Here is a 25,812-nt window from a genome sequence, read left to right as displayed (position 1 = left end):
CCTGAAACATCATATCATGACAGTCATGACGAAACTTCAACCTGATGTTTGCACTTTTTCCATTTACGGCCCGTACATCTACACAAACGTTTTGATTTCAACTATGAAGTGCTTAACCGATGGCCACGGACGTTCAAATTATGTACGGTCCCTCAAAAATACCCGTATATTCCGTGTTGTTAAATAAAAAGCATTTTAATCCGATTGGCTGCCATTTTCTCACAGAGTTATAAAGTATCAGAGTGCAATACACCTTCCAACCAATAGGGTCAGGTAGTAAAAGCATGAAGAAAATGGCCACCAATCGGATTTAAATGCTTTTTTATTGAACAATACAAAAGATACATGTATGTTTAAGGACCCGTACAGAATTTTAACATCCGTGGCCATTAAGTGAGCACTTTATATTTGAGATTTGAACGTTAATGTAGATGTACCGAGTGTAATGGATATAACGCAAAAAAAGGCTGAAGTTCAGCCATGACGCCCGTGACGGAATGCGGAAGTCATCTGAAATGACGTCAGGGGCTTGGAAAAGTCAAAGAAATGTCCCGTTCTCAACAAATACTCATCGAAAAATTACCAAAATAATATGGAAATGCTCAGAATATTGTTGTCAGGTTTTTGTGGGTGGTGTGTGCTCTGGTGCATTTCAACCAAGTCTCTTAGCTCACGTTGTGTGTCAGTCCAATGTATTATCAATGGAACGACTAAGAAGGCGCATGCTGCCTTTTGAGGAATTCTATGAATGTCTATGAGTGACCCTGGAAGGCGCATATTATCGTCGGGGGCGGACTTGGACGACACATACTGCCTTCCTGGGGTTCTGGCAAAAAGGCAACATGTGCCTTCTTCAGGGTGAGACTGTGGCAGAACACCAGTGCACTCCCAGTATGTAGGTCTACATGGGGTTCCATAGAATATCCAAGAGTAGAATGGGACACCCTCTCTGTGTTTAAGATTAGACTAAAACCTTCCTTTTTGATAAAGCTTCATAGAACAGTTAGGACTGCTATAGAGGCTTAACCACAGTGCACCAACTCAGGTCCGTTTTAGGTCTATACGTGGTTAGACTGCTGGGGGACTTCTCATGACTCACCGTGCTCCTCTCTCCTCCTCCCTTCAACTCTCCGTCTCCATCCTCTCTCCTCATTCCTTCTCCTCTAGCTCTCCATCCCCTCCTCCTGTCCCTGTCCCTCTCCTCTCTCCTCCCCCTCCCCCTCTCCCTCCTCATGTCCACCCTCTCTCCATCCCCTCCTCCTCCTCCTCTCACTCACCATCTCCTTCCTCTCTTCTTCTCTCCATCTGTGTGCATTTGTGTCACATCAATGCATGTTACTATGCATCCATGTACCATCAATGCATGTCACTAACTCAACTTTCTGGGAACTTTTCCCTGGAGCTTTTGTGCTTTCTCGTTTTGCAGGCTCCCATGGATTGTGATTAAAGCGCTGTGGCTTAAGGGTTTCCATGGGATGCAGCTGTGGACTGTAATTATAGCTTCCGTGGATTATGATCGCAGACCTCTGGCTGCAGATGGGTTCTCCTGCAAAGTGACTTGAGAAAACGTGTTGTGATTTGGTATTATAATCAACTTGTCTAAACAGGTGACAGGTCAAATGGATGAAATAGAGCATGCTGACAGTTTGTCTAGGTGAGACTACCGGATCCCTTTGGGAATGATGCAAGTCGAGAGCGGTGCAAGTTGGAAATGCATACCTCACCCGGTTATGCAATAAACTCTCTCCCAAGAACGTGTGACTGATCCAACGTGATCAGTCTGGCAATTCTTCTTCTTCTACTTTTCGTGTCTTCGAAGCGTGTTATATGATTTCTTTACACAATCCTTTGCAATTCTTTGAGACACACAGACGGGTATTACGGGGCGTGGCTGAATCTGCCATTCCTTCACTGGATGAAACAACACAGCTTTCACCATTGGAATTGCATTACGGAACGTACACATTGTTTTTATGGGCTTATTTTGTCATAGCGCAGCATATTGTAATATTTCGCGACCCGAGCTGGAGACGAACCCCAGTCTCCAACTCAGTAAACCAGTAGGCAACAAGCCACTCCAAGAGAGCTAGAACACTTGGAGGAGCAAGTTACTGCCGGTTCTTTTGCGGGGTTGTTACGCTACCCTCTCATTTCTGAAGCGCAACCTTGCACTTCTTGCTTCACTGCACACGGCCAGTCTCTCACGTCCCTCACCCAAGGGCACGGACCACTTCTGACACCAATGCAACGTTTCGCACCCCGAGCCGGAATCGAACCCCAGTCTCCAGCTCAGCAGACTGGCAGGTAACAAGCAATGCCAAGAGAGATAGCTCCCTTGGAGGAGCAGATTACGTCCGGGTCTGTTTGGGGTCGCTACACTATGGTGAAGTATTGTAGTGCAGGTCATTGCAACAACCACCGATCTTGCGAAAAATTAAAATGGGAACGCCAAATATTCTAAACTGCCCATGATTCTGTCAATAATCATATTCTATGAGACACATCCGAGTTTTTGCGGGCCAAACAAGGAATCACGTGATGTTGATCCCCTTCCCCTATTCGCTCATAGTAGGACATGACGTATGTGTTAGGCAGAAGATACTCTGCAAGATATTTTTAGCTGCATATGGGTTGGGTATGACGCCAGACAAGGCAGTGCTATGGTATGGTCTGCTTGGTAACCGCCCAACTCACTCCAAATCCAACTCACTCCAAATCGCGCCCAACTCATTCCAGACATCTCACTCCACACACTTGCCCAACTCACTCCACACACTTGGCCAACTCACTCCAAAAAATATTATTGAGTACAATATTGAGGAATTAAGTACAATATTGAGGAATTTGTTACTTTTAACTCTATTCTGTTTTAGGCTTGGTTAAAGTTTTAAATACTGTCTCTACAAAACAGTCTCTACAAAACAACTTAAGGGGGGGGGGCTCGCTGGCCCCCGTCTTGTTAGGCTATTATTGAGCCTTAACAGTATCTATGGCCCTGGACTGTTAACACTTTGGCACTCCACTCACTCCACCCCACTGCTTACACCTAATGGCCCTCCTCCACTGAGTTCACCCGCATAATCACCCTCCACCCAGGTTAGGGTTAGGGTTAGGGTTTAGGGTTAGAATGTAAGAGTCTCCACCGATTCAACACACACACACACACACACACACACACACACACACACACACACACACACACACACACACACACACACACACACACACACACACACACACACACACACACACACACACACACACACGAACACTGGGCTAAAGTGTTTAATGCATGTTTTATAATATTATAATTTATAGCTGCAAAGCAACTAGTAAAACAAATAAATTTAGTGGAGTAAAAAAACAATATTTGGATCCAATATGTAGTGGAGTAGAGGTAAAAGCATTGGAAGTTGGGAATACTCAAATAACGCACAAATACCCAACATTGTACTTAAGTACAGTACTTAAGTAAATGTACTTAGTTACTTTACACCACTGACATTGAACCAATATTACACTGGTGACATTGCATGGAGTGAGTTGGGTTTGGTCCTGGAGTGAGTTGGCTATGGTCCTGGAGGGAGTTGGTCTTTGGTCCTGGAGTGAGTTGGCCGAGCCCTGGAGTGAGTTGGGCGAGCCCTGGAGTGAGTTGGGCAAATATTTCTTAAGTCTTCATGGAGTGAGTTGGATTTGGAGTGAGTTGGGCGGTATTCGTCTGCTTCTCCACATTCGAAGGTGGTTGGGACAATTTTGTAGCCCCATCTAGTACTGCACGTGGCAGTCTGCCTTCCTTTTGAATTAAACCACCCTTCTTGATTCTTGACAAATTATAATATTTATGGTAAACACTTACTTGACAAGATTGCTTCACCGCTCATGTGAATAAACTGTACAACTGTGAAGTTGTGACTGACAGCAGTGAATAGTGTCAAGAGACTTGCAATTTAAAAAGGCAGCTATTTTGCTCAGAGTTGGATCATTCACAAACCACATGCACAGCACACCACCAAACACCGGCACACGTGTCCATGCACAGCACGCACGCACATTTGCACGCAGGCAGGCAGGCACACACATGGGCACACACGTCTCCACAAAATGTTGCTTTTAAAGTTGCCATGTCCGCTTATTATAAGCAACTTTGGGCTTCTCTTTCTGTTAAGTTGCTTGTAAAAATTGGAGTTTGCGTTTTTTTGGGCTCGTTTCTAAAGTGTACTTGCTTATTTAGGCTTGCTTCCAAATTTATATTATTATGTAAACCAGTGGTTCTCAAATCTTTTCATTAAAGTGTTTTCTGCCAGGGACCATGTGTGTTGTTACTATAATGTTTCAAAAACATTCCCAAAGAAATCCACATTTTATTGCAAGAGTTTTTTTTAAATAGCAGATCTACAAACTCATCTTGTAGATCGGTTATTTTCAAATAGTGCTCATGTGGCCCAGTCGCTTCTATTGGGCTTATTTTCTTAGACCTGGTTGCTTATCTCTCTCGCAGAACCTGGCAACGCTGGTTGCTTTCCGAAACCCCGCGAGATGATAACCAGGAAGTAGTATACACACAACATGCCTGGTTGTGTAAATGTTTCCAATGTCCTCAGTGCGGTGATATAAACCTAAACCTTCCCCATGGCGGGACGTCTTAAGGTAATCTGACTGTACCTACTGTATAATACATATATGACATATATATATGACTTGATATGACTTTTCATATCAAGGTTCATTGTTTATTTGGCATTTGGAGCCACGGATTCATCACCATTTGATGAGATTTAGACTCTGAGACTCAAGACTTTAGAATATTTTGTTGTTGTTGGATACGATTTTGTCCACAATTCCATGCTGATGTGGTACCATAGGAGAGATAACAGGCAAACGTTGATCAAAATAACAATCCTTTAAGTAAATGCAGATGTTTAACAATAATTTAACTTTTACACTCTCAAGAGTTAAAGATCTATAAGGGTCCATTTAGTTTCCAACTCTCCATCATTTAGCTAGGGACCACCTGGAACCCCCAAGGACCACTGGTGGTCCCCGGACCACTGGTTGAGAACCACTGATACATGAGATGATCTGGTTCACCTTATTCAGTAGTTGCTGCATGTTTACTAGCTACACCAGGCTACCACAGTATCCTACCTTAACCACTTGAACCCCAATGCATCCATCATATTCATTTCTGGGGGAGCATATAGCCCAAAATAGCAGATCTACAAGCTTACAAGTTAGATCGTTATTTTTGCAAAGCTATTTGGTGTAGATGGTCCATGTAACTTATAGGTCCAGTGACTCAGACAGGGTTTAAGACAGTGGTTAATAATACTGTAATACACATGTTCAATGAAGGAGACCATGTGGTGGTCAGGTGAGACAGCCAGACAGAATTGATTAAATACATCTATGCCTTAGTCTTGATCTAAGGCTGTCTGGTTTAAAGAAAGGTGATATATTGTACGCACATGCTGGATTTCTTTAACTTTTACCAGTGATGGAAGAAGTACTTACATATTTTACTTAAGTAAAAGTATCAATTCTGCAAAGTAGAAATACTCTGTTACAAGTAAAATTCCAGTATTCAAAATGTACTTGAGTAAAAGTACAAAAGTATTTGTATTTAAATATACTTAAAGCATAGATCGCCTATTTTCAAATGGCCGAAATATATATAGGGCTGAAGTGGTTAGTGGTTTGTGATAAAAATCTAAATCTACAAAGTAACAAGTAACTAAAGCTGTCACATAATTCTAGTGGAGTAAAAAGTACAATATTTGCCTCTGAGATGTAGTGGAGTAGAAGTAAAAGCACTGAAAATTGAAAATACTGAAGAAAGTGAAAAATATCTCAAAATTGTACTTAAGTACAGTACTTGAGTAAATGTACTTAGTTACTTTACACCACTGACTTATACTTTTGCCACTGTAAACTTTGTTCACATTGCTTTTGTTGAGGACACATGTTTTTATTCCATTCATTGTAGAAGCAATTTAAGGATGCGGTGCAGATCATCAGCTCCGGTAGCGTCCTGTTTGCCTCCTACCTCACTGTGGTTGGAGATGAGCATTTCTATGCCAACTATCTCATGCCCTGCCTGCAGAGGATTGTGGGTGCAGAGACGGCCCACGTGGTGGCAGTGAAGATGATAGGTTTCGGTCTGGTACCTCTAAACCGTTACGAGGACCCTGCTTCTCTGGTGAGTGTGAAGGGGCATCTCACCCAGTCTATTGCACCACCAGTGGTTCTCAAACCTTCTCATGTCAAGGACCCCCACATTTACAGTGTATGTATTTGGCTGGGGACCCCAATCAGACAATATTTTGTGCCAACAGGGACCCCCCCATACAAGATTTGTGTTGTAAACATGTTTTTTTCCACATTTTTCTTTTTTTTTCAAGATCTTTTTGGAAATAGCAGATCTAAAAGCTTACAATGCTTTGAGCTTGTACTTGGACTACTTTCAAATAGCTGATGTATTTTGGGTTAAAGTGGTTAAACTGATTTTGATCTTATATGAACACATTTTTCAGGGGACCCGCTGGAACCCCGTCGAGGACCCCTGGGGCACCCCGGACCCCACTTTAAGAAAGCCTTTTTTTTTTTTTTTTTATCGCCGAAAATGGCATATCTACAAATTGTTATCTGCAAGCTCATTCATAAACTTTTGTAACAATGTCTAAAATAGGAGTTACAGCCATTGCTGCACTAAACAAACTGCCTCGCTGATATGTATTACTTAACACATTAGTCAATATTGGACCTTGTATGACTTATTTGTTGTTTTGTCAACAGGAAGTGAATGTCCTGGGACGGAGGTTCAAGAACCCTATTGGGATTGCAGCAGGCTTTGACAAGCATGGAGAGGCTGTAGATGGACTGTACAAAGTGGGTTTTGGCTTTGTCGAGGTAGGGACCATCACCCCCCAACCTCAGCCAGGGAACCCCAAACCGCGCGTGTTCCGTCTGACAGCCGACCAAGCAGTCATTAACAGGTGGGCCTTGAGGAACCTGTGTGGGGTTAATTGACAGTGGAGTGAAATAAAGGGGATTCGGTCAAAATCATAGAATCACTCACATTTACTCCCTCTTCGTTTTGTTCTAGTGTTAGCACCGTGTGGTAGCATGGTCGACACCGTATGTTCCTTTTGAACGACATGAAAAATGTAATAGCAGAATAACAAACAATAAGGGCGCCCTGGTGGGTAACCTGTTAGAACGCATAGGGTTCAGGCTCAGACCTTGCTCAGCCGACCCAGGTTCGAATCCAACCCGAGGCCCTTGCTGCATGTCCTTCCCCATCTATTTTCCAAATAAAAAGAAGAAATGCATCTGTGAGTGTATTACAATGTAAGAAATCATCTCTCTGGCTTACGGTCACTTGATATTTAACATTGACCATGTCCACTGGTGTGGATCCTGGCTGTGTAGACTAGAAGAAATATTGTCTGAGACAACAGAAGACTGACTTTAGTATAATAATACATATATTTTGTTTTTGTATTATGACAATTGTTGGGATATCTTAATTATTGAGTATTTCTACATTCAATTATGTTAGTGAGTGCTATAAGCCCTTCTAATTAAGCAGACTCTAGAGTTTAATGTTTACCATACAGTATGTACGATTTCTTCAACATGGCCAGAAGGGGTGTTTTCCAAAAACAAGGAGGGTCTTGATGCCCAATTAACTAGTGGAAAACAGCAACCGTCATCCATTACAATTAAACAATTACTGAGGAAATCCTTGCATGTTACTTTGACATTCTAAGTCATATTTGCATGCTGTAAGCAACAGTGAGTGTATTCCACTTGCATAAACACAAGACAATCTCATTAGCCTCAGTACTGTAGTTTATGCTAAAGACTAGTTTAAGCAAAATCGAATGGAGGCACATTCCGAACATTTTTGAAACTATTTTTTGTGTTCAAAAGAGAAAATGTTCAAAGAGAAAATGCTGACTACATGCTGCATCTCTCCTTTTGGAATTAAATATCTGGTAAAAGGCCTGAGGATATGGCTTCCTATTACCACTTTTTACTTACTTTATAGTTACAAGTTAAAATGCAAATTAAATACTGCCAGGCGTTTACAGGCCTTTCATGTTTTGCTTATTTTCTGTTCTCTCTGGAAGTCTACAGGCATGCTCATAAATATCAATTTATGAGCTATAACAAAATATTGAAACATTGAAAAATATCACATGAATGGTTGATTGTTATAATAAATGATAAATAATAATTACATTTAATGCTATACCAAGAAAGTCTTGTCATTTGTAATTGTCATTTGTAAGTCATGCAAAGCTAAATGACTTTGAAAAAGTCATTTTGCAAAGCAAAATGAACATTACTCTGATTGGCAGCCTTAAACAATGTTGACCTTTGATTACTTGAATTTCACCAAACAAAACAGAAGAAAATATTTTTTTAAATGGTATCTTAGCAGTTGCCTGATCATATCTGGTTTCACTAACAAATTAGCTGTGACAACACAAACACAATCTCAATACCTTTGAGAAAGAGTTGGGCTTTAACATGATCACATAAATGCATTTCTGTGGATAGGGAGAATAATTAAGTACAGCGAGAAATTGCATCAGTCTGAATTGCCCTTTTACAGCTCGGTGCAACCACTTGCAAGTACTTGCACCTTGTTGCATTGCGAATAATTGTGGACTATAATAATTGTGGGTTAAAAGTGGACTGGGATTTACTGAGCAGGATTTCCCTTCAGAGGCCAAATAAGAGGCTGAGGATGATAATGTCATGTCAACTGTATTGTGTGTGTGTGTGTGTGTGTGTGTGTGTGTGTGTGTGTGTGTGTGTGTGTGTGTGTGTGTGTGTGTGTGTGTGTGTGTGTGTGTGTGTGTGTGTGTGTGTGTGTGTTCAGGTATGGATTCAACAGCTGTGGCTTGGAGGATGTGCAGGAGAGGCTGAAGTCTAGGGAAGCAGCTCAGCAGGAGCTGAGCAAAGGTAGGAACTAACATACATTATCTTGGCTTTCTGTAGAGAGTCTGAAGGCAACAACATTTTTCATATTACTCCTACAGATTTTGATCGATACACAGTATCTCTATACACAGTATCTCTATAGTCAGTGATCAAGATAGATCTGTCCGATTTTTCATATTCCATCCTGATTGGCTTCCAAAGTTTGCAAGAGGGGTCCGTTTTGAACAAAATGCCTCAAATCATTAATGCAGTGTGCGATTGCCATGAAACTGCACGCACATTCCCACTAGGCCAAGGAAGAAGCCACTCTACAATTTTCAAATCGGCCTCATGAGTCAGGGTGGCGCTATAACTGGACCGATCGGCGTGAAACTTTGCACACACACTCCCTAGAAGCTAAGGAAAAATCTCAGCATTTTTCACATCTGCCTTTTATAGTGCCACCAGGAGGCCAATCTTTGCAAAACACATTTCTTGATACAGTATTAGATTTTGTCCAAACATCATGCAAATCGGTACACCTTATCTCTATAGTCATGTGATCAAGACAGATCTGTCAGATTTTTCATAATTCATCCTGATTGGCTAAGATTGACTTCTACTACCTGGCCTGGCGAAAATGTGCTCCAAGGAGCACATTTTTCTAGTTTACTCTGTAAAGCCTACATAGCTTGTAGTCAACATTTCTCAATGAAACATATAGAGGTCATCGTTGCAGTTGTAGTCTTTACTCACTAGAAAACTGTCGTCTTTGTCAATTGAAAATAGCAATCTTTTTACACACTTAATTAAAGGTAGGGTAAGTGATATTTTTTGGTTAAAACAAAAAGTATTTTGTTATAAGGTTAAAGCACTATATTCTGATAGTAATCATTGCTATAGAGAGTGTTTGTTCAGTAACAGGAGTCTCCATGTCTCTCCAGCTCTTTAATAAACAGAAAATACATTTTCGGGTAGGTGTCAAAATCTCAGCCAATCAGGCGAAAGTACCCATTTTTAAGCTTCATTTTTATAGTGTTCCAGTTCCAATTTTGCCTGCTCATTTCTTAGTGTCATCACTTCCAATTTCACTTGTTTAATCTATATCCTGATTGAGTTCTCTATCCTGATTGGATAAAATTGGAAATGAAACTGAAACGAAAATGCATTTGCTGTTTTATGAAGAGCTGGAGAGACAAGGAGACTCCTTTTACTGAACAAGCACTCTATAGCAATGACTATTCTCAGAATATAGAGCTATTTAACACTTATTTTAACCAAAGAAAATCACTTACCCTACCTTTAACAAAAGCTACTTCACAACAACAATGCTGGTGTAATTAAGACATTAGCTCAGCGTTTTACATACGTGGAATACATAGATTATAAGGATGTGTTTTTCTAGTGTGCTTTGTTTTCCCAAAGCAAATGTGAATACATGGACAATACTTGTTTGGTTTTATTCTGTTCTTCTCTAGAATGCCCTTCATGTATTTTTCCTATTTATACTGCCCAATTAGCACATGTACTGACTCTTCCCCTATGAGTCATGTCTTTAATGTGTGTGTGTGTGTGTGTGTGTGTGTGTGTGTGTGTGTGTGTGTGTGTGTGTGTGTGTGTGTGTGTGTGTGTGTGTGTGTGTGTGTGTGTGTGTGTGTGTGTGTGTGTGCGTGCGTGCGTGCGTGCGTGCGTGCGTGCGTGCGTGCGTGCGTGCGTGCGTGCGTGCGTGCGTGCGTGCGTGCGTGCGTGCGTGCGTGCGTGCGTGCGTGCGTGCGTGTGTGTGTGTGTGCGTGTGTGCGCGTGCGTCTTTATTCATAGCTGGACTGCCCCTGGGCATCAACCTGGGGAAAAACAAGCTGTCTCAGGATGCGGGGGCAGATTACCTGGAAGGAGTGAAAGTGCTAGGCCCTCTAGCCGACTACTTAGTTGTAAATGTGAGCAGTCCTAATACCCCAGGTCTCAGGGATCTACAGGGAAAGGCTGAGCTCCATCAGCTCCTGCATAAGGTAGGACTTCTTCCCTAAAGTTCTTCATAAGGACTGTTCTCCAGCAAGAGTCAATTTACTGTCAGTGGTAAAAAAAATTACCAGATGATTCACTTCCCTCATTCACCTCAAAAGTGCATAAGCGTTGTTACTACTGGTCATGTGCTTTGTAATTTGTTTTGGGATGTTTAGCCATAAAGAAATAAATGCATTTCATGCATGCACATAACAGCTAATGATAGTATCAATATGCTAAACCTTGCCACCTGTCATCAGTGCTTTGTACCTACTGTTTTTGAATGGGTTACACATGATGAAATGTATTTCATGCATTCCATGCATGTGATAATGTCAGTTTCAGGACGGCAATGTCAATTATAAAGACAGTGTGGTTTAATAATGAATAATAGATATTTAATGGTACTTCTACTACTTCTAAGAATTTCAACACATCTTACTGAATTACTCTAACTGTTATTAGAGCGCACTGAATTTGTAGAAAATCAAAAGGGAGCTGGTTCCCTGTTGACATCTCCATAGTCAATCAGCACAGACTTATCCCACAATACGTACTGTTATCTAAACTAAGGCTTTTAGTTTGAGTGTAGTAAATGTTAACACATTCACCGCCAAAGACGGATATATCCGTCTTTTTTTTTAAACGTCCAGAACCCAAGACAACGTGATCCGAAGATTTACTGCTCCATTCACTTCCTGGTTAACTCATTACTTTAAAATCCTGTATCTCAGCTCAGTGTACATTTCTTTTTTACTATGTATTTTTGGTGAAACATGCTATTTTCAACTGGGTATAACAAGAGAACGGGAGGTCACAGTAAAAAGATTTTTTTCACGGAAGCACAGTGATTTCCTCTGTGATTAGCAACCATCAGGGGATCGATCATACTGGAGATAAATATTCTGTGGTTCTTGAAAAAATTGTCAGAATCAGCGGTCATCAACATGCCGGCTTGTGATGGACATTTTCCTCAAACTCAATTTTTGCCACAGACATACAAAATGAGTGGTCAATAATATTACCATAAATACTAAATGTACTAGTCCAGTAGACACGATGGAGAACTCATGCTGTGTTTTTAAAGAGGGAGAGTGGGGTTAGTCCTCAATCATGCCTTTGTACTTTATTTTTAGGTTTCGAGAGCCTATCAGGCTTCGAACCCTATTACATCTGTAAGAGTTCATTATTCTTCCGCCGGTTTTGCCAGTTCTGGCCTAACCGCGTGGTCACTTTTTATGAAATTCGGCAATATGGTAGAGGGCTATGCCAAACGGCGAAAACCCGAAACTCACAAACATTGGCCAAAGGGTGGCGCTGTAGCACTCAATTGAAATATGCCAACTTTGAACAGGTACAACTCATGCCCTGTTTGACCCACAGCCATGAAACTTCGATGCACACATGCGTCTCCTCATGCCTAACAACTTTCACACTCTGACTTTTGACCTCTGACCTTTAGATCTCCCACCATTTCGAATTCTATGAAAAGCAGTAAAAAAGACTCTTCCTTCGTACAGATTGAGCAATCTGTACGAAACTGTATACACATGAACTTTGGACCAATGCCGACAGACGTGAGCAAGCGGATTTTCCATAAGTGAAAACGTTAAGCTTTTATAAGCCAATGAAAATTGCAGTTTTATGACAATCATTCATCTGCCCCTAAAACATACATGCAGACTCGCATTTGTTTGACACTTTGCAATATTGTAGAAGGTCATTCCAAGTATCACTGAAACCAATCTTACTCCAATTGGTCAAAGGGGGGCGCTATAGCAATTTTTTGAAAATGCAAACTTTAAACAGGCAAAAGTCATGCCTCGTTTGGCCGACAGCCGTTAAACCTGCTTACACATGTGCCTTGACTCATGAGGAACACATTTATCACTTTGACCAGTAAGCTCTGCCCTTAGATTGTCTGCAATTTTGAGCAGTTTGAAAAACATTTAAATCCAGGATTTCTGAGCAATTTGCGTGAAAGTGTGTCATGTGTGTGAACTCCCTTTTCACTAGTTCAGGTGTGTAGGTTCAATAGCTTGATAGCTTAATCATCTGCCTTGAAACCACAGGGTTGCTGGTTCGAATCCCACCTCAGGTAGACTTCATTATAATTGCATTGCACACAACATGACTATATCAATGAATACATGTGCAATTGTTAAAGATGACGAGAAATGCATACTTGAAAGTAGTTATTTTCAATGTATGACGTACTTCATTCGCGCTTTTGTTTTGTTTTGTTGGATTCTCCCTTTTCACTGTCGAAGGCTGTGTATTGGATAGCTCCACCAGTAGAGTGTGAGTCTCATGTGCCGAAGGTCCCTGGTTCGAATCCCACTTATTACAGTTCACATTTAAATTGCATTGTACAAAACATGACCCTGTTAATTCAGACATGTGCAATGTTTAGACAATAACACGAAATGCTTTTGAGAGTAGTTGTTTTTTATGTATGACATACTTTCTTGTGAAAATAGCCGATCTACAATCTCACACCTTTTTAGATAGCAACGCGCTGTGAGCTTGTAGATCGACTATTTTCCACTAGTTTCCATTCCGAAATATATTGAGCAGTTTGAAAAACATTTAAACCAAGGATTTCTGAGCAATTTGCGTGAAAGTGTGTCATGTGTGTGTGAACTCCCTTTTCACTAGTACAGGTCTGTTGGCCCAATGGCTTAATCATCTGCCTTGAAACCACAGGGTTCCTGGTTCGAATCCCACGTCATGTAGAATTCATTATAATTGCATTGCACACAACATGACTGTATCAATGAATGCATGTGCAATTGTTAACCAGTAAACTCCGCCCTTAGATTGTCTGCAATTTTGAGCAGTTTGAAAAACATTTAAATCCAGTATTTCTGAGCAATTTGCGTGAAAGTGTGTCATGTGTGTGAACTCCCTTTTCATCAGTTCGGGTCTGTTGGCCCAATGGCTTAATCATCTGCCTTGATACCAGAGGGTCGCCGGTTCAAATCTCACCTCATGCAGACCTCAACTCAATTGCATTGCACACAACATGACTGTATCAATGAATAAACATGCAATTGTTAAATGAAACGCTTATTGAGAGTAGTTGTTTTCAATGTATGATGTACTTCATTCCCTCTTTTGTTTTGTTTTGTTTTGTTGGATTCTCCCTTCTCACTGACCAAGGCTGTGGATTGAATAGCTTGATCAATACAGTGTTAGTCTCATGTGCCAAAGGTCCACGGTTCAAACCCCACTCGTCACAGTTTACATTTAAATTGCATTATACAAAACATGACCCTGTTAATTCAGACATGTGCACTTTTTAAACAATACCATGAATTGCTTTTGAGAGTAGTTGTTTTTTATGTATGACATACTTTCTTGTGAAAATAGCTGATCTACAATCTCACACCGGAAGAACCTATAGGACGGAAAAACCTATAGATATCAACAGACACCATCAGGGAGGCCATATCTTTAGCTCAATGAGAAGAGAGGCAGCCTGTGAATCCATAGGTCGCTGGTTCGATCCCTGTCCCCAACAATGCGTTGAGGTGATCATCATTTGGAATTCCCCCTATTCCCATGGATTGGATCCACCCCTCTCACCTGCTCTCACTCATCACCAATCACACCTGCCACATGCACAGTACAATTTTTAGGTACTTTTACTTTACTACTCTACTCTACTACAATTACAGCAGATGACAGCTTTAGTTACTTGTTACTTTGCAGATGTAATTATTAATACAACACCTACAGTAACCACATACAGCCGATCTACAATGTGACGCGTTATGAGCTTGTATGTATATAATAGGGATGCCACAATCTGACCTTCAGCCAATTCGAAATTCGGACAGCCCTGGCGAATATTTTTCGATTATTCGACAGCGCCGTTTTTAGAAAAATATTTTTCAAAAAAAAAAAAAAATGTTTTTTTTTTTTTGGGGGAAAAATATTTTCGCTCCTGTTTTAGCATTATTACGGTCATTTCCGGGTTGCGCGGCCCAATTATTAGTTACGTTAATGTTTGGGCTGGGATGCTTTCCAGCAGGGGCCTCAGTGCGGCTGCAGAGTTCATGTTTGGGCTGGGCTGAAACAGTGAAACGCTCTGAAACTGTGGCCATTTACAATTATTAAGACTATAATATTACTATTATTAGTATTAGCATATATTTGGATTGAAACTAAGGCATACAAAAGTAAAAAGTAAAAAAAAAAAAAAAAAAAAGTAAAAAAAAAAAAAAAAAAATCTTAAAAAATTATAAAAAATATATATAATTAAAATCGAATTTTAAAAATCATTTTCGATTATGGAGACTGTAACGAATATTCGAAAATTCAAATATTCGGTGGCATCCCTAGTATATAATAAGCAACCCATGCTGTATGATAACTTACCACATATGAAATCCAATTCTGTCTATCCAATGGCTCAGTCTGTACTGTGGCCATAGCTGAGTGGTTAGTGAGCCCACCTAAGGAGCCAGAGGCCCTGGTTGCCCCAGGTACGATTCCAGGCCAGGCCAGCAAATGTGTCGATGAAATGAAATTTGTCCCTGAGCAAGACTCTTAACCCCTAATTGCTCACAGGCCCTCATTGGAAACAAGACCGCAAGGACTTTCATTAACGGACCTGGAATTATCCTTATCCTTTACACTGTCTACCCACAAGTCTATAGGTCCCTGGTTCAAACCCCAATTTAACCGGTCCAAATATAATTTACTGAACAAAAATCATGACTTTGTTAATTAATGCATGTTCACTTCTTCTCTCTCGCTCTCTCTCTTACTGCCTCTCTTTCTCACTGCCTCTCTCTCTCTCTCCCTCTCTCTCTCTCTCCCTCTCTCTCTCTCTTTCTTTTCTCTCCCTCTCTCTCTCCCTCTCTCTCTCTCTTTCTTTTGTCTCTCTCTCTCTCTCTCTGTCTCTCTCCCCCCCTCTCTCTCTCTCTTTCTTTTCTCTCTCTCTCTCTCTCTCTCTCTCTCTCTCTCTCTCTCTCTCTCTCTCTCTCTCTCTCTCTCTGCCACTCTGTCACTGTCTGTCTGTCTGCCAGTCTGCCACTCTGTCACTGTCTGTCTGTCTGCCAGTCTGCCACTCTGTCACTGTCTGTCTGCCAGTCTGCCAGTCTGCCACTCTGTCACTCTGTCACTCTGTCACCGTCTGTCTGTCTGCCAGTCTGCCACTCTGTCACTGTCTGTCTGTCTGCCAGTCTGCCACTCTGTCACTGTCTGTCTGTCTGCCAGTCTGCCAGTCTGCCACTCTGTCACAGTCTGTCTGTCTGTCTGCCAGTCTGCAACTCTGTCACTGTCTGTCTGTCTGCCAGTCTGCCAGTCTGCCACAGTCTGTCTGTCTGCCAGTCTGCCACTCTGTCACTGTCTGTCTGTCTGCCACTCTGCCACTCTGCCACTCTGTCACAGTCTGTCTGTTTGTCTGTCTGCCACTCTGTCACAGTCTGCCAGTCTGCCAGTCTGTCACAGTCTGCCAGTCTGCCACTCTGTCACTGTCTGTCTGTCTGTCTGCCAGTCTGCCAGTCTGCCACAGTCTGTCTGTCTGCCAGTCTGCCAGTCTGCCACAGTCTGTCACAGTCTGCCAGTCTGCCAGTCTGCCACTCTGTCACAGTCTGCCAGTCTGCCAGTCTGCCACTCTGTCAAAGTCTGCCAGTCTGCCACTCTGTCACAGTCTGCCAGTCTGCCATTATTCTCGAAACCGCTCATTGCTGCTTGCAGCTATATTATTTTATTAAGATAGTAAGTAAGAAAGCTGAGAGGGAAGGCGTAGATTGAGCAATTTCTAACCCAGTTTCAAAAATTGCTTTAAAAGTCAAGTGTATTATTGTTATTATTTCCATGGCCATCTCTGCACTTTTGTCTACTTTCTACTTCACTTTCTTCTTCTTTCTAAATTGAACTAATGGCTTTGAACTTTTCAAAGCATTAAAGACAATCAGAAACAGGGAGAAGAATTGTCATATTGACATATTTTGTCATATTGACAAATGTCATTATAATATTTAAGCTTAAAAAACTCAGACTCAAACATATTTTCCAGGCCCAGTTCAATAGGCACGTTCTGTATCCGCCACTGTCTGGTACCTGGTTTAACAAGGTTTGAATACCTGTCTGGCTGTGTCTTCATTAGAGTGTTAATATTAATGGGCATTTGGGAAACTAAGCTCTTATCGTGTTAAACTCAGGTCATTCATTGGCATGGAAGACACTTTTTGGAATGGTTCTCGGCAGTGGCTTTCTGGGTGTACTGGCACCTTATAGGCCAGTGGTTCTCAAAGTGGGGTCTGGGGACCCCCAGGGGTCCTTGAGGGGTCCCCAGCAAAATTGCTTAATAGCATCCAAATCAGTTTAACCACTTTAAATCTATTTTATACATCAGCATACAGCAATGGACAGCAGGCATCTTGTCTTGATGAGAGTACCTGTTCTGAATATGAGCAGTGTGTATAATCCAATATCATGATGATGATTATATTATATATGAATTATATTCTGATTTGATTTGAGTAACGAGGTGTCCAATGATAATGTAGTAGAGTAAAATAACAATTTATTTCAAATGTATTGAAAGTTGTGATGAGTAGGCTATTAACTCAAGTAAAGTATAGAAGTATTGAAACAAAGTACTTGTACTTTGTTACTTTACACCACTGGTAATTAATTAAATCAGTGTCCTACCTATTCTGAGAAAACCTGGAGACCGGCAAGTCAGCCACTGTATACTGGCTCTAGTATTTAAATTTTTTAATCAAAGATTTGCCGTGGACATGGACAAGTCTTGACACGGACACGTTTGTCCGTGTATGGACATATTGATGACCCCTGGCTTAGACCCCTGACTTAGAGGGCTTTTCTAATGCCAGCATTAGAAAGCCCCTGGCAGTGAATGTTGCGTCGGTAACACCATGAGCATGAATGTGCCCAGCAAGTTTCATGGTAATCTTCCCATTTGATTCTTCAATACCCTGTGTGCTAATGGGAATTTTGGCCTACGGGTGCCTTGGGAGGTTTCATCCTCCAGGGAGCATGATTCCAATTCCCTGGCAATCCAGCGATTAGTTTTCAAGATATCATGTTTGAGATAGGGATGAATGGCCAAACGTAGTAAGTACCTGTCATATTGTAATTGTATGAGCAATTCGCACCTCGTTGAGAGGCCGATGAGACTGTCAGGGAGATTATGAGACTGTGTTGTGTTGCGTTAGTTCTCTCTCTCCCTCTCTGTGTGCACAGATTATTATCCAACAGGCAGTATTATTATATAATAATAATTATATGACTCTCTCTCATGAGAGAGACCCCCCACCCACGGACAGACTGGGGGGGTTGACTTGTTCTCAATGCATGTTCCCTACCTATGTTGAATGCACTTATTGTAAGTCGCTTTGGATAAAAGCGTCTGCTAAATGACTGTAATGTAATGTAATGTGTTGACCCCTAGTGAATGCTCCACGGAGCCAGACAGAGCCTGACATAAAACACAGAATAAATTGCTCACCTATATGGTCCATTGGATTGGATCAGGTATTTGCGACAGTTATTTGGACATTGGTCATTGGACAACGTGAACATATTTTGGAAAATATTTCGGAGATTCTTGACACTTTCTTTTGCCATTTAAGCTGTCTCAGTTGTACTCTCAGATGTTCTGTACATCAGCTTCATCTCCATCTATGTTTACTCTGTCAGTTGCTACCGCTCCATTTAACAACTCCAATACATGTCCCTCAGGTGCTGAAGGAGCGTGATGCATTGCCAGGAAATAATAAACCCCCTGTCTTGGTGAAGATTGCCCCGGACCTCACTTCCCAGGACAAACAGGACATTGCTGATGTTGTCACTGAGGTTAGCATCCATTAATGGTTGTTGATTTCTAGATCTAATATTTGCTTTTGGCCTGTAGAAACATGTATGTGTTCCTAATGTATTTGCAATGCATGACAGATTTACAAGATTTGCTTTTCAAATGTATTTTTCTAAAAACAGGTGTTGAAAAGAGGAGGGTAGTCTTATATCTTGGCATATAGCATCTATAATTCGCCGATCTGCTTTCATATACAACAATTTTTCCAACCCTCATCACAGCAGTGTTTTACCCCAGCCTCTCAGCCGCACATATTATTGAGCTCATCCATTTAAAAAGATTATGCTTCTCTCCTCCTTTCCCTTCAGTATTCTCCTCTCCTCCTTCATTTCATTGACTCGGCAGTTAGAAAACCTGAAGCAGGTTTTATGTGTTCATTTGGGCAAGACAGAGACGAGAGTAAATGGAATGGATGAAATAGAGGATCCTCAACTCAGTGAGGATGAAAAAAAGCAAACATTTGAAGAGCGCTCTTTCTGTTTACCACCGCATGTAACAGAGGCTTGTCTGAGCCAGATATCTCACATCCTCCCACGCACAAACTCTCTCCACCAGCAGATAATCACACCTGCAGTTGATTAGCCCGTCAACAATAAGCATTTGTGTGCCGGACATGTACTGGAGAACTACTGTAGCTGGTTCATATACAGTAGTGGTTCTCAAAGTAGTGTCCGGGGACTCCCAGGGGTCCTTGAAGGGGTTCCAGGGGGTCCCCACTAGCGAAATTAGTTAATATAACATAAAAATCAGTTTAACCATTTTGAACCCAGCTGTTGGCTATTTGAAAATAGCCGATCTTCAAGCTCACAATGCACCGCAATGGAACTCGTTGTGAGCTTTTTGATCTGCTATTTTCAAAACATGTTGTAAAAAATAAGTGAGTATATAAGTGAATATTTTTTTAAACATTTTAACACAAATCTTGTATGGGGGTCCCTGGCACAAAATATTTTGAGATGGGGGTCCGCAGCCAATGCAAAAGTTTGAGAAATACTGATATACAGTATCTATTCCTTCCTATTTCTCTTTTTCTCTCTCCCTTACCTATCTGTGTTTGTGCTTTGTAGCTGGGAGTGGACGGTCTTATGGTCTCTAATACCACAGTGTCCAGACCAGAGACACTGCAGGACGCTCATCAGTCTGAGGTGGGTGGGCTCAGTGGTCAGCCTCTCAAGGAGCTCTCCACGCATGCCATCAGTGAAATGTACAGCCTCACTAAAGGTACGGACCTCATTTACTGGCTCAAATGTGTTTGCCTTCATTTACTGTATTGATTCTGTGAATAACAAGCATAAAATAACACTGCTACCAGTAATAATGGTGTTTGTCCATGGACTCAAGGTTGTGCTTTGTTTCATCTTGTGTACAGGTACATAAGAGTAAAACATATTTGTGTTAATGATAAAACAGTAAAAAAAAAAAAAAGAGAGAGTGCAAAAAGAGAGAACATCAGCGTATGTACATGTGCATATTAGCTTGGTATGTTATATACACCAATTTATCCCTTGCGTGGTTCTAGGTAGGGTACCAATCGTCGGAATTGGCGGTGTGGCCAGTGGGCAGGATGCCATGGACAAGATCCGCGCTGGCGCGTCATTGGTTCAGCTTTACACCGCATTCACCTTTCAGGGACCACCCGTTGTGCGGCGGATAAAGCGGGAGTTGGGACAGCTTCTCAAGTGAGTGTTAATGTGTGGAACTTTACCGTCTTTCCTAACACATATCCAGGATGCAAGTAGGGTTGAAAGTCCTTAAGGCAGCAGGTTCAGGCCTAGGCTACACATTACTAATACAGCTTCCTTTTGACATCTAAATCCTCTAGACTTGGTAAACTGGCTCTGTATTTGGACCACTTTTTTCTGTCTACACCAAATCTCTTCGACAAAAATAGCCAAATTAGCAGATCTGCTGATTTTGGCTAATGTTCCCCCAAAAATATGGATTCTCGGGTCAAGTGGTTCAACACCCTTCAAAACATTTTCACATCATAGTTGCATATTTATATTCTTCTTGCCTTTCATGTCCTTCTTTTTCCCTATCAACCATCTTTTCACAGGGATCAGGGTTTCAGCAGTGTATCACAGGCAGTAGGCGCTGACCACAGGGCAGTAGATGGGACTGTACATGAACACAGTCTACGTAGAGACAAGGAAAATGTGAACACAGACATTGGGATCACTGCAGAACCAGTCGGTCTGGCTGCCAGCGCGAATTAGCCTAGATGACCCTTAAATTATGCTGCCAATTGATGTGTGCCCAGAGATCACCCCTTCACTTTTGTGGGTTGTGTTTGGTTTCTACTCCCTCCTGACTGATTTCTTGTTGTCCTAGTGTAGTCTTCTTTGTCTTGTCCTATGTTTTCTTCTGCTTTCTTCAGACTGCCCCCCGGGCCAGTGTAATTACTGGATGGGGGGCGCACTACAAATCCCGAACCTATGAACCTTTGTCTGTCGGGATGTTTCAAAGATGTGTTCCCAGCTCCCTTTAGTTGAAATACATTCTTTTAGAATCCCAAGGGGAAGAGTTCAGAGGTCAAGGAAGGAACCTGTGATTGGAATACACTTGAACACAATAGTAACAAAACTTCCTGCCTTAACTTAAAGCAATAGGATACTTTGGTAAAGGTTTGAGTTGTGCAGTTACCTTGTCATGATGATGATGATGATGATATTTGATGAGATATATCTCATCATCATCATCAGCATAATGTTATCGCTTTGTTGCGCAGTAGTTTCCAAATGTATAATTTCTAATCAACTGTATATAATTATAAAAATGATAATGATAATGAATAATGACAACGATAATAACAATAAAAACCTCTACTAAAGTGACCTATTGCTTTAAAGCCTTTTCTGGTCATTTTATTACGACACTTGTTGTGTAATGTTGATTACTTTCTGTATTTGACTCAGAATGTATGAATTGCTGCCCTGTGGTTGCAGCTTTTATTTCAGATGTTTGTTTAATATTTACAGTATGATACTGTAGCAATTGTTACACAATTGCTCAAGTCCATCCAAACATACATGTAGCATCACAAACTAATGTATAAAGGTGATTTATGTCTAAAGGAAATACTCATTTCATGATTGCTGGAAAGATGTACCAAATTTAATACTGTAAAACTTTCAAACCATTTGTAATCATTTGAACAGTTTTTGTGTTTATTCGTTGGTGACATTCACCAGAAATAGAGGTTGCCCATTCTGATAAAAAAAAAATATATATATATAATACATTCTAATCATGAGGATCTCGGGATCCAAAAGCCTGGTCCAAGTCCCATTAATTCCATTATAAAATGAAGGTCACATATAAATAAATAAAAAAGATGTAAAATGTGATAAAATTGAGGTATTTCTTTGGCTCTGTACACAGAGCATTAGGTACTGATTTGTTCATCGGTTTGCAAGGTTAGCTCTGGACAAACACACACACACACACTCTGATCCTGGCGTGGCTTCATGTGGATCTCAAGCTCCGTGTACACACACGCCTATGACCTCAGTCCTCTTATGACGTACACAGCATCTCTGACTTATGACAAGGTTTCAGCCCCATTCAAGCCCCATTGACTTCCATTATAAAATCAAATTATATAGAAAATGTACCGGTACTTTGGCTTACTGAGTGGCTATGTGCACTATTAGATTTGCCACCGTCCGCAGACTGGTAGAGCGGTTTGAAAGATCAGCTCTGGATACACACACACAGAACTTCTTTTAGAAAAATATTTCCAAAACGTTAAAATGTGAAAAACTATTTAGTGGAGGTACTTCTGTGGCCTGCTGGCATTGGGCACAATTTGGCGCTGGCTCGTGTCTGGTCTTGCAATTTGTAACATTAGCTCCGGACACACATTCACACAGTGGCACGCTGTAAAAAAAAAAAAAAAAAAAAAAACATTCATTACACAACAATGACTATTTTTGTCTTGATAGTGAGTTTGAAAGTCAATGATTAATTTGGAAGAACATGAGATTTTGGGGACCGGTAGTGGCTGTTGGAGAGCTGCGTGTCATTATCAGAGTTGAAGTGTTTTGATTCCAGTATACAAGTTTCCTTCCGTAGTGTATGTAGATTTAAAATAGTGACACCCACACTAAGAGCAGAGAGCTGAAACAGGCTGTGGAACATTATTATTGGTGACTTGAGTTGAACACTGGTTCAGACTGGATCCATGTGAATGTATATATGGCAGAGAATGGCAAAATATTAGCCAAATGTTATTTAAAAAAAAACATTTCAATTTAATCGTAATAATTAGGCTGTATTAGATTTCATTCCCAAAAACATGCATAGTATTTTTTCTTTCTTATATGTATGCCAGACAAGTAAATTGTATTTAAATGCTTGGCCATAAACTGTGCAAGATACACATTTCAATTTATCTCTGATTTAAGTTAATCTGGCTTTTTCTCTCAAAGAAGTGAAAATCATGAAAAACTGTCAGACTGTATTTTGTTCTTGCATGCAAGGGGTATTATCAAGTTTATAATTACTTTGTTCTTCCTCAGATTATAATTGGAATGAATGTTGCTCATGCCATGTCTACTTGCATAGATTACACGGTTCTAATCAGTGTGTTAGACCATGTAATGTTATTAATGTTCTGTACAGTATACAATTTTGTGGAATGGTTTGAAGAAGAAAAAAAAAAGCTTTTATTTTGTCACATTTGTTTGGAGTCCTAATTTCTTGTTTCTCTCCATTCTCAGTGTAGATACAAACCAAAATATGAACCCACTTTTTTGTAACTTAATGTGAGATTGGCAACATGATTTAGAGAATGTAATAGTAAGTGAATGAGTATAGCCATTTTGAGTATGACAATACAAACCAACTGATGAATTATGATGTACTGTATTATTTGGGCCGGGGCAGCTCTGCTGCCAGTCCCTCTTGTATTTACTTACGTTTGTTCTAATAAGGAAATCTGCAAAAACCTGATTGATACCATGGTCTTGCTGATGATTAGTCCTGGTAGCAAGTCAGGAATGGAAGTCAGTATCTCCATTTTGGAGGCATATGGCCAGCCTACTGCACTTTCAATTCAGCAGAGAAAGTGTTTTAGATTCTTCCCTGTGACGGAAGGATGTGCTCTCAAGGTCAACGATGGCTGATTGCGAAACTGATATAGTTAGATAGACGGAGAGACAGACAGACAGATCTAAAACATCCGACATGTAGGTGGGAACGAGCCAGATCAGGTTGTGATCTGATGAGCCAAGTGGGGGATAAGGCATTTGAGCTGTATTTGCATACAGTATACAATGGCGTTGTTTACGAGATTACATGTCTCGTCATCATCAACAATAAAAACGTGTGGGAGGGGTGCTGCAGGGTATTTGCAATCTGATTCTGGATAGCAGTTTCACAATCAGGAGGATGAATGACATGAATTGGATTCACTCTGTGTCCTAGATACTGTATGATACTGAGTCACCAGGTCTGGGGGGTCTGTCATTTTATCAATTCTGACATTTGTGCATCTATGTCATATGTCATAGATACACTAATCTCTCAAGACAGATTCTGCTAAGAGCAGAATCTGTCAGCACCACTGCCCTAAAGTCTTGTAGTTTTATTGTTAGTAGGAATAAACACAGAAGCACTCTGGAGGAAGTGGACTAAGAAAGGAGTGGAACTTAACCAAGTTCCTGTTTCTACACTAAAAAGGACGTGCCCCCAGAGGCAAAAACAAAAGGATTTTGTTTTTCTCTGAATGAGTTCCCAGATAGTAGATACAGTGCAGAAATGTCAGAATTGATTAAAGAAACCTGTGACAGTCTTGATATTTTTCCTGTTTTTCCGCTTATACTATTCGTTCCAAGTTTCTTTTCATTTTCATTGTATGCAAGATATTCGTTTTGGACTTTTATTTTGCTGCACATTATAAATAAGTCAGAATTGTCAGTGTTTTTTTTTGTGCTCATCGCTGACATCCAGTGCACAGCACACTGTATCTTCTCACAAGGCCATGTGAGTGGGCAGAGTGGCACTCTCTGTGAATACATACATCTTGCCATCAATAGAGCAGTAATAGGTTTTGGCAACAGGGTGTCTACCATGGCTCAGCCCGTTTCTGTCACACCTGCAGTGACTGCCAAAAGCCAGAAGCTGCTTTATCCCCACTGGCTTTCATAAAAGCCATCTGGGAAAGGACAATCATTGGGATTTACATTTCACTCACAAACATTGAACAAATATGCACCACTCAAGCTTGAATACGGTTTTGTACAGAAGACACAAAATTCGATTCATTTTCTTCCAAGGCTTTGATTTTCTTCAACTGTTATGTGTCGTGTGTACACAAAAGAATTGGCAAGCACAACATTTCCCCATTCATGCAAGTATTTGGTTATCAAAAATACCTTTAGATCTATGCATTATTTATCAAGCATATGCCCATCCATCCACAATTTTCCTCACAAATATATGTACCTATCCTTTTATCATGTAATTTACAGTGATCTAAGTGGAACTCTTGCATATTATGGATAAAAAGAACATGATAGAGCTTGTTTACAATCCTGTTTGCCACATGACTGTGTCGTTGCTGTGAAGGCTGCTTATCCTGATCGTCAGCTGTTATTTGCATGTATAAAGGCAAAGCAGATGTTGGTGAAGAGATGTACCCTGTGCACAATGCACATTGTAGTATAATGGACAGAACAGTGTGTGTGCGAAGTCTCTGTCGAACGCCGGTAATTGATAAATCTTTTCAAGCTTTTGCGTGCATCGAGTTGTTAATGTTGAAAATCATTTTTTTTTGTGGGTGACACAACAATTTACTCAACCTCAGTACTTGAGTCAAAGTATATATACTTCTGGTCAAATACAACTACAAGTCAAAGTTGCTCTGTAGTAATAACCCTGCCTCTCCTTTTTAAACATGTTTTTAAACTTGTTTTTAACCTGTTTTATACTTTTTGATTTCTTGCAAATGGTTTTATTATCTTGTTTTATTATGTACTGTAGCACTTTGAGATTTGTTTCAAATGTAGAGTGCAATACAAATA

General features: G+C 40.7%; 1 protein-coding gene across 1 annotated transcript; it reads left to right on the top strand.

The window, feature by feature from the left end:
- Window positions 1-4,567: 4,567 nt before the first annotated feature.
- On the top strand, window positions 4,568-24,257 carry dhodh (dihydroorotate dehydrogenase). The gene is made up of 9 exons (XM_084060834.1): window positions 4,568-4,647; window positions 5,984-6,196; window positions 6,793-6,992; window positions 8,891-8,973; window positions 10,750-10,937; window positions 18,655-18,768; window positions 19,855-20,008; window positions 20,307-20,466; window positions 20,844-24,257. Exons 1-9 carry the CDS (start codon window positions 4,630-4,632, stop codon window positions 21,001-21,003), a joined length of 1,290 nt encoding a protein of 429 aa, XP_083916960.1. The 5' UTR covers window positions 4,568-4,629; the 3' UTR covers window positions 21,004-24,257.
- The last annotated feature ends 1,555 nt before the right edge of the window (window positions 24,258-25,812 follow it).

Source organism: Gymnoscopelus microlampas, assembly GCF_963454915.1.
Source record: "Gymnoscopelus microlampas genome assembly, chromosome: 1".
NCBI classification, from domain to species: domain Eukaryota; kingdom Metazoa; phylum Chordata; class Actinopteri; order Myctophiformes; family Myctophidae; genus Gymnoscopelus; species Gymnoscopelus microlampas.
This window is presented reverse-complemented; position numbering and strand designations above follow the sequence as displayed.

Coding starts and splice junctions, on each gene's coding strand:
- dhodh (XM_084060834.1), top strand. Junction 8,974..10,749: donor TCAGCAGGAGCTGAGCAAAG/GTAGGAACTAAC, acceptor CTTTATTCATAG/CTGGACTGCCCCTGGGCATC. Junction 10,938..18,654: donor TCCATCAGCTCCTGCATAAG/GTAGGACTTCTT, acceptor CATGTCCCTCAG/GTGCTGAAGGAGCGTGATGC.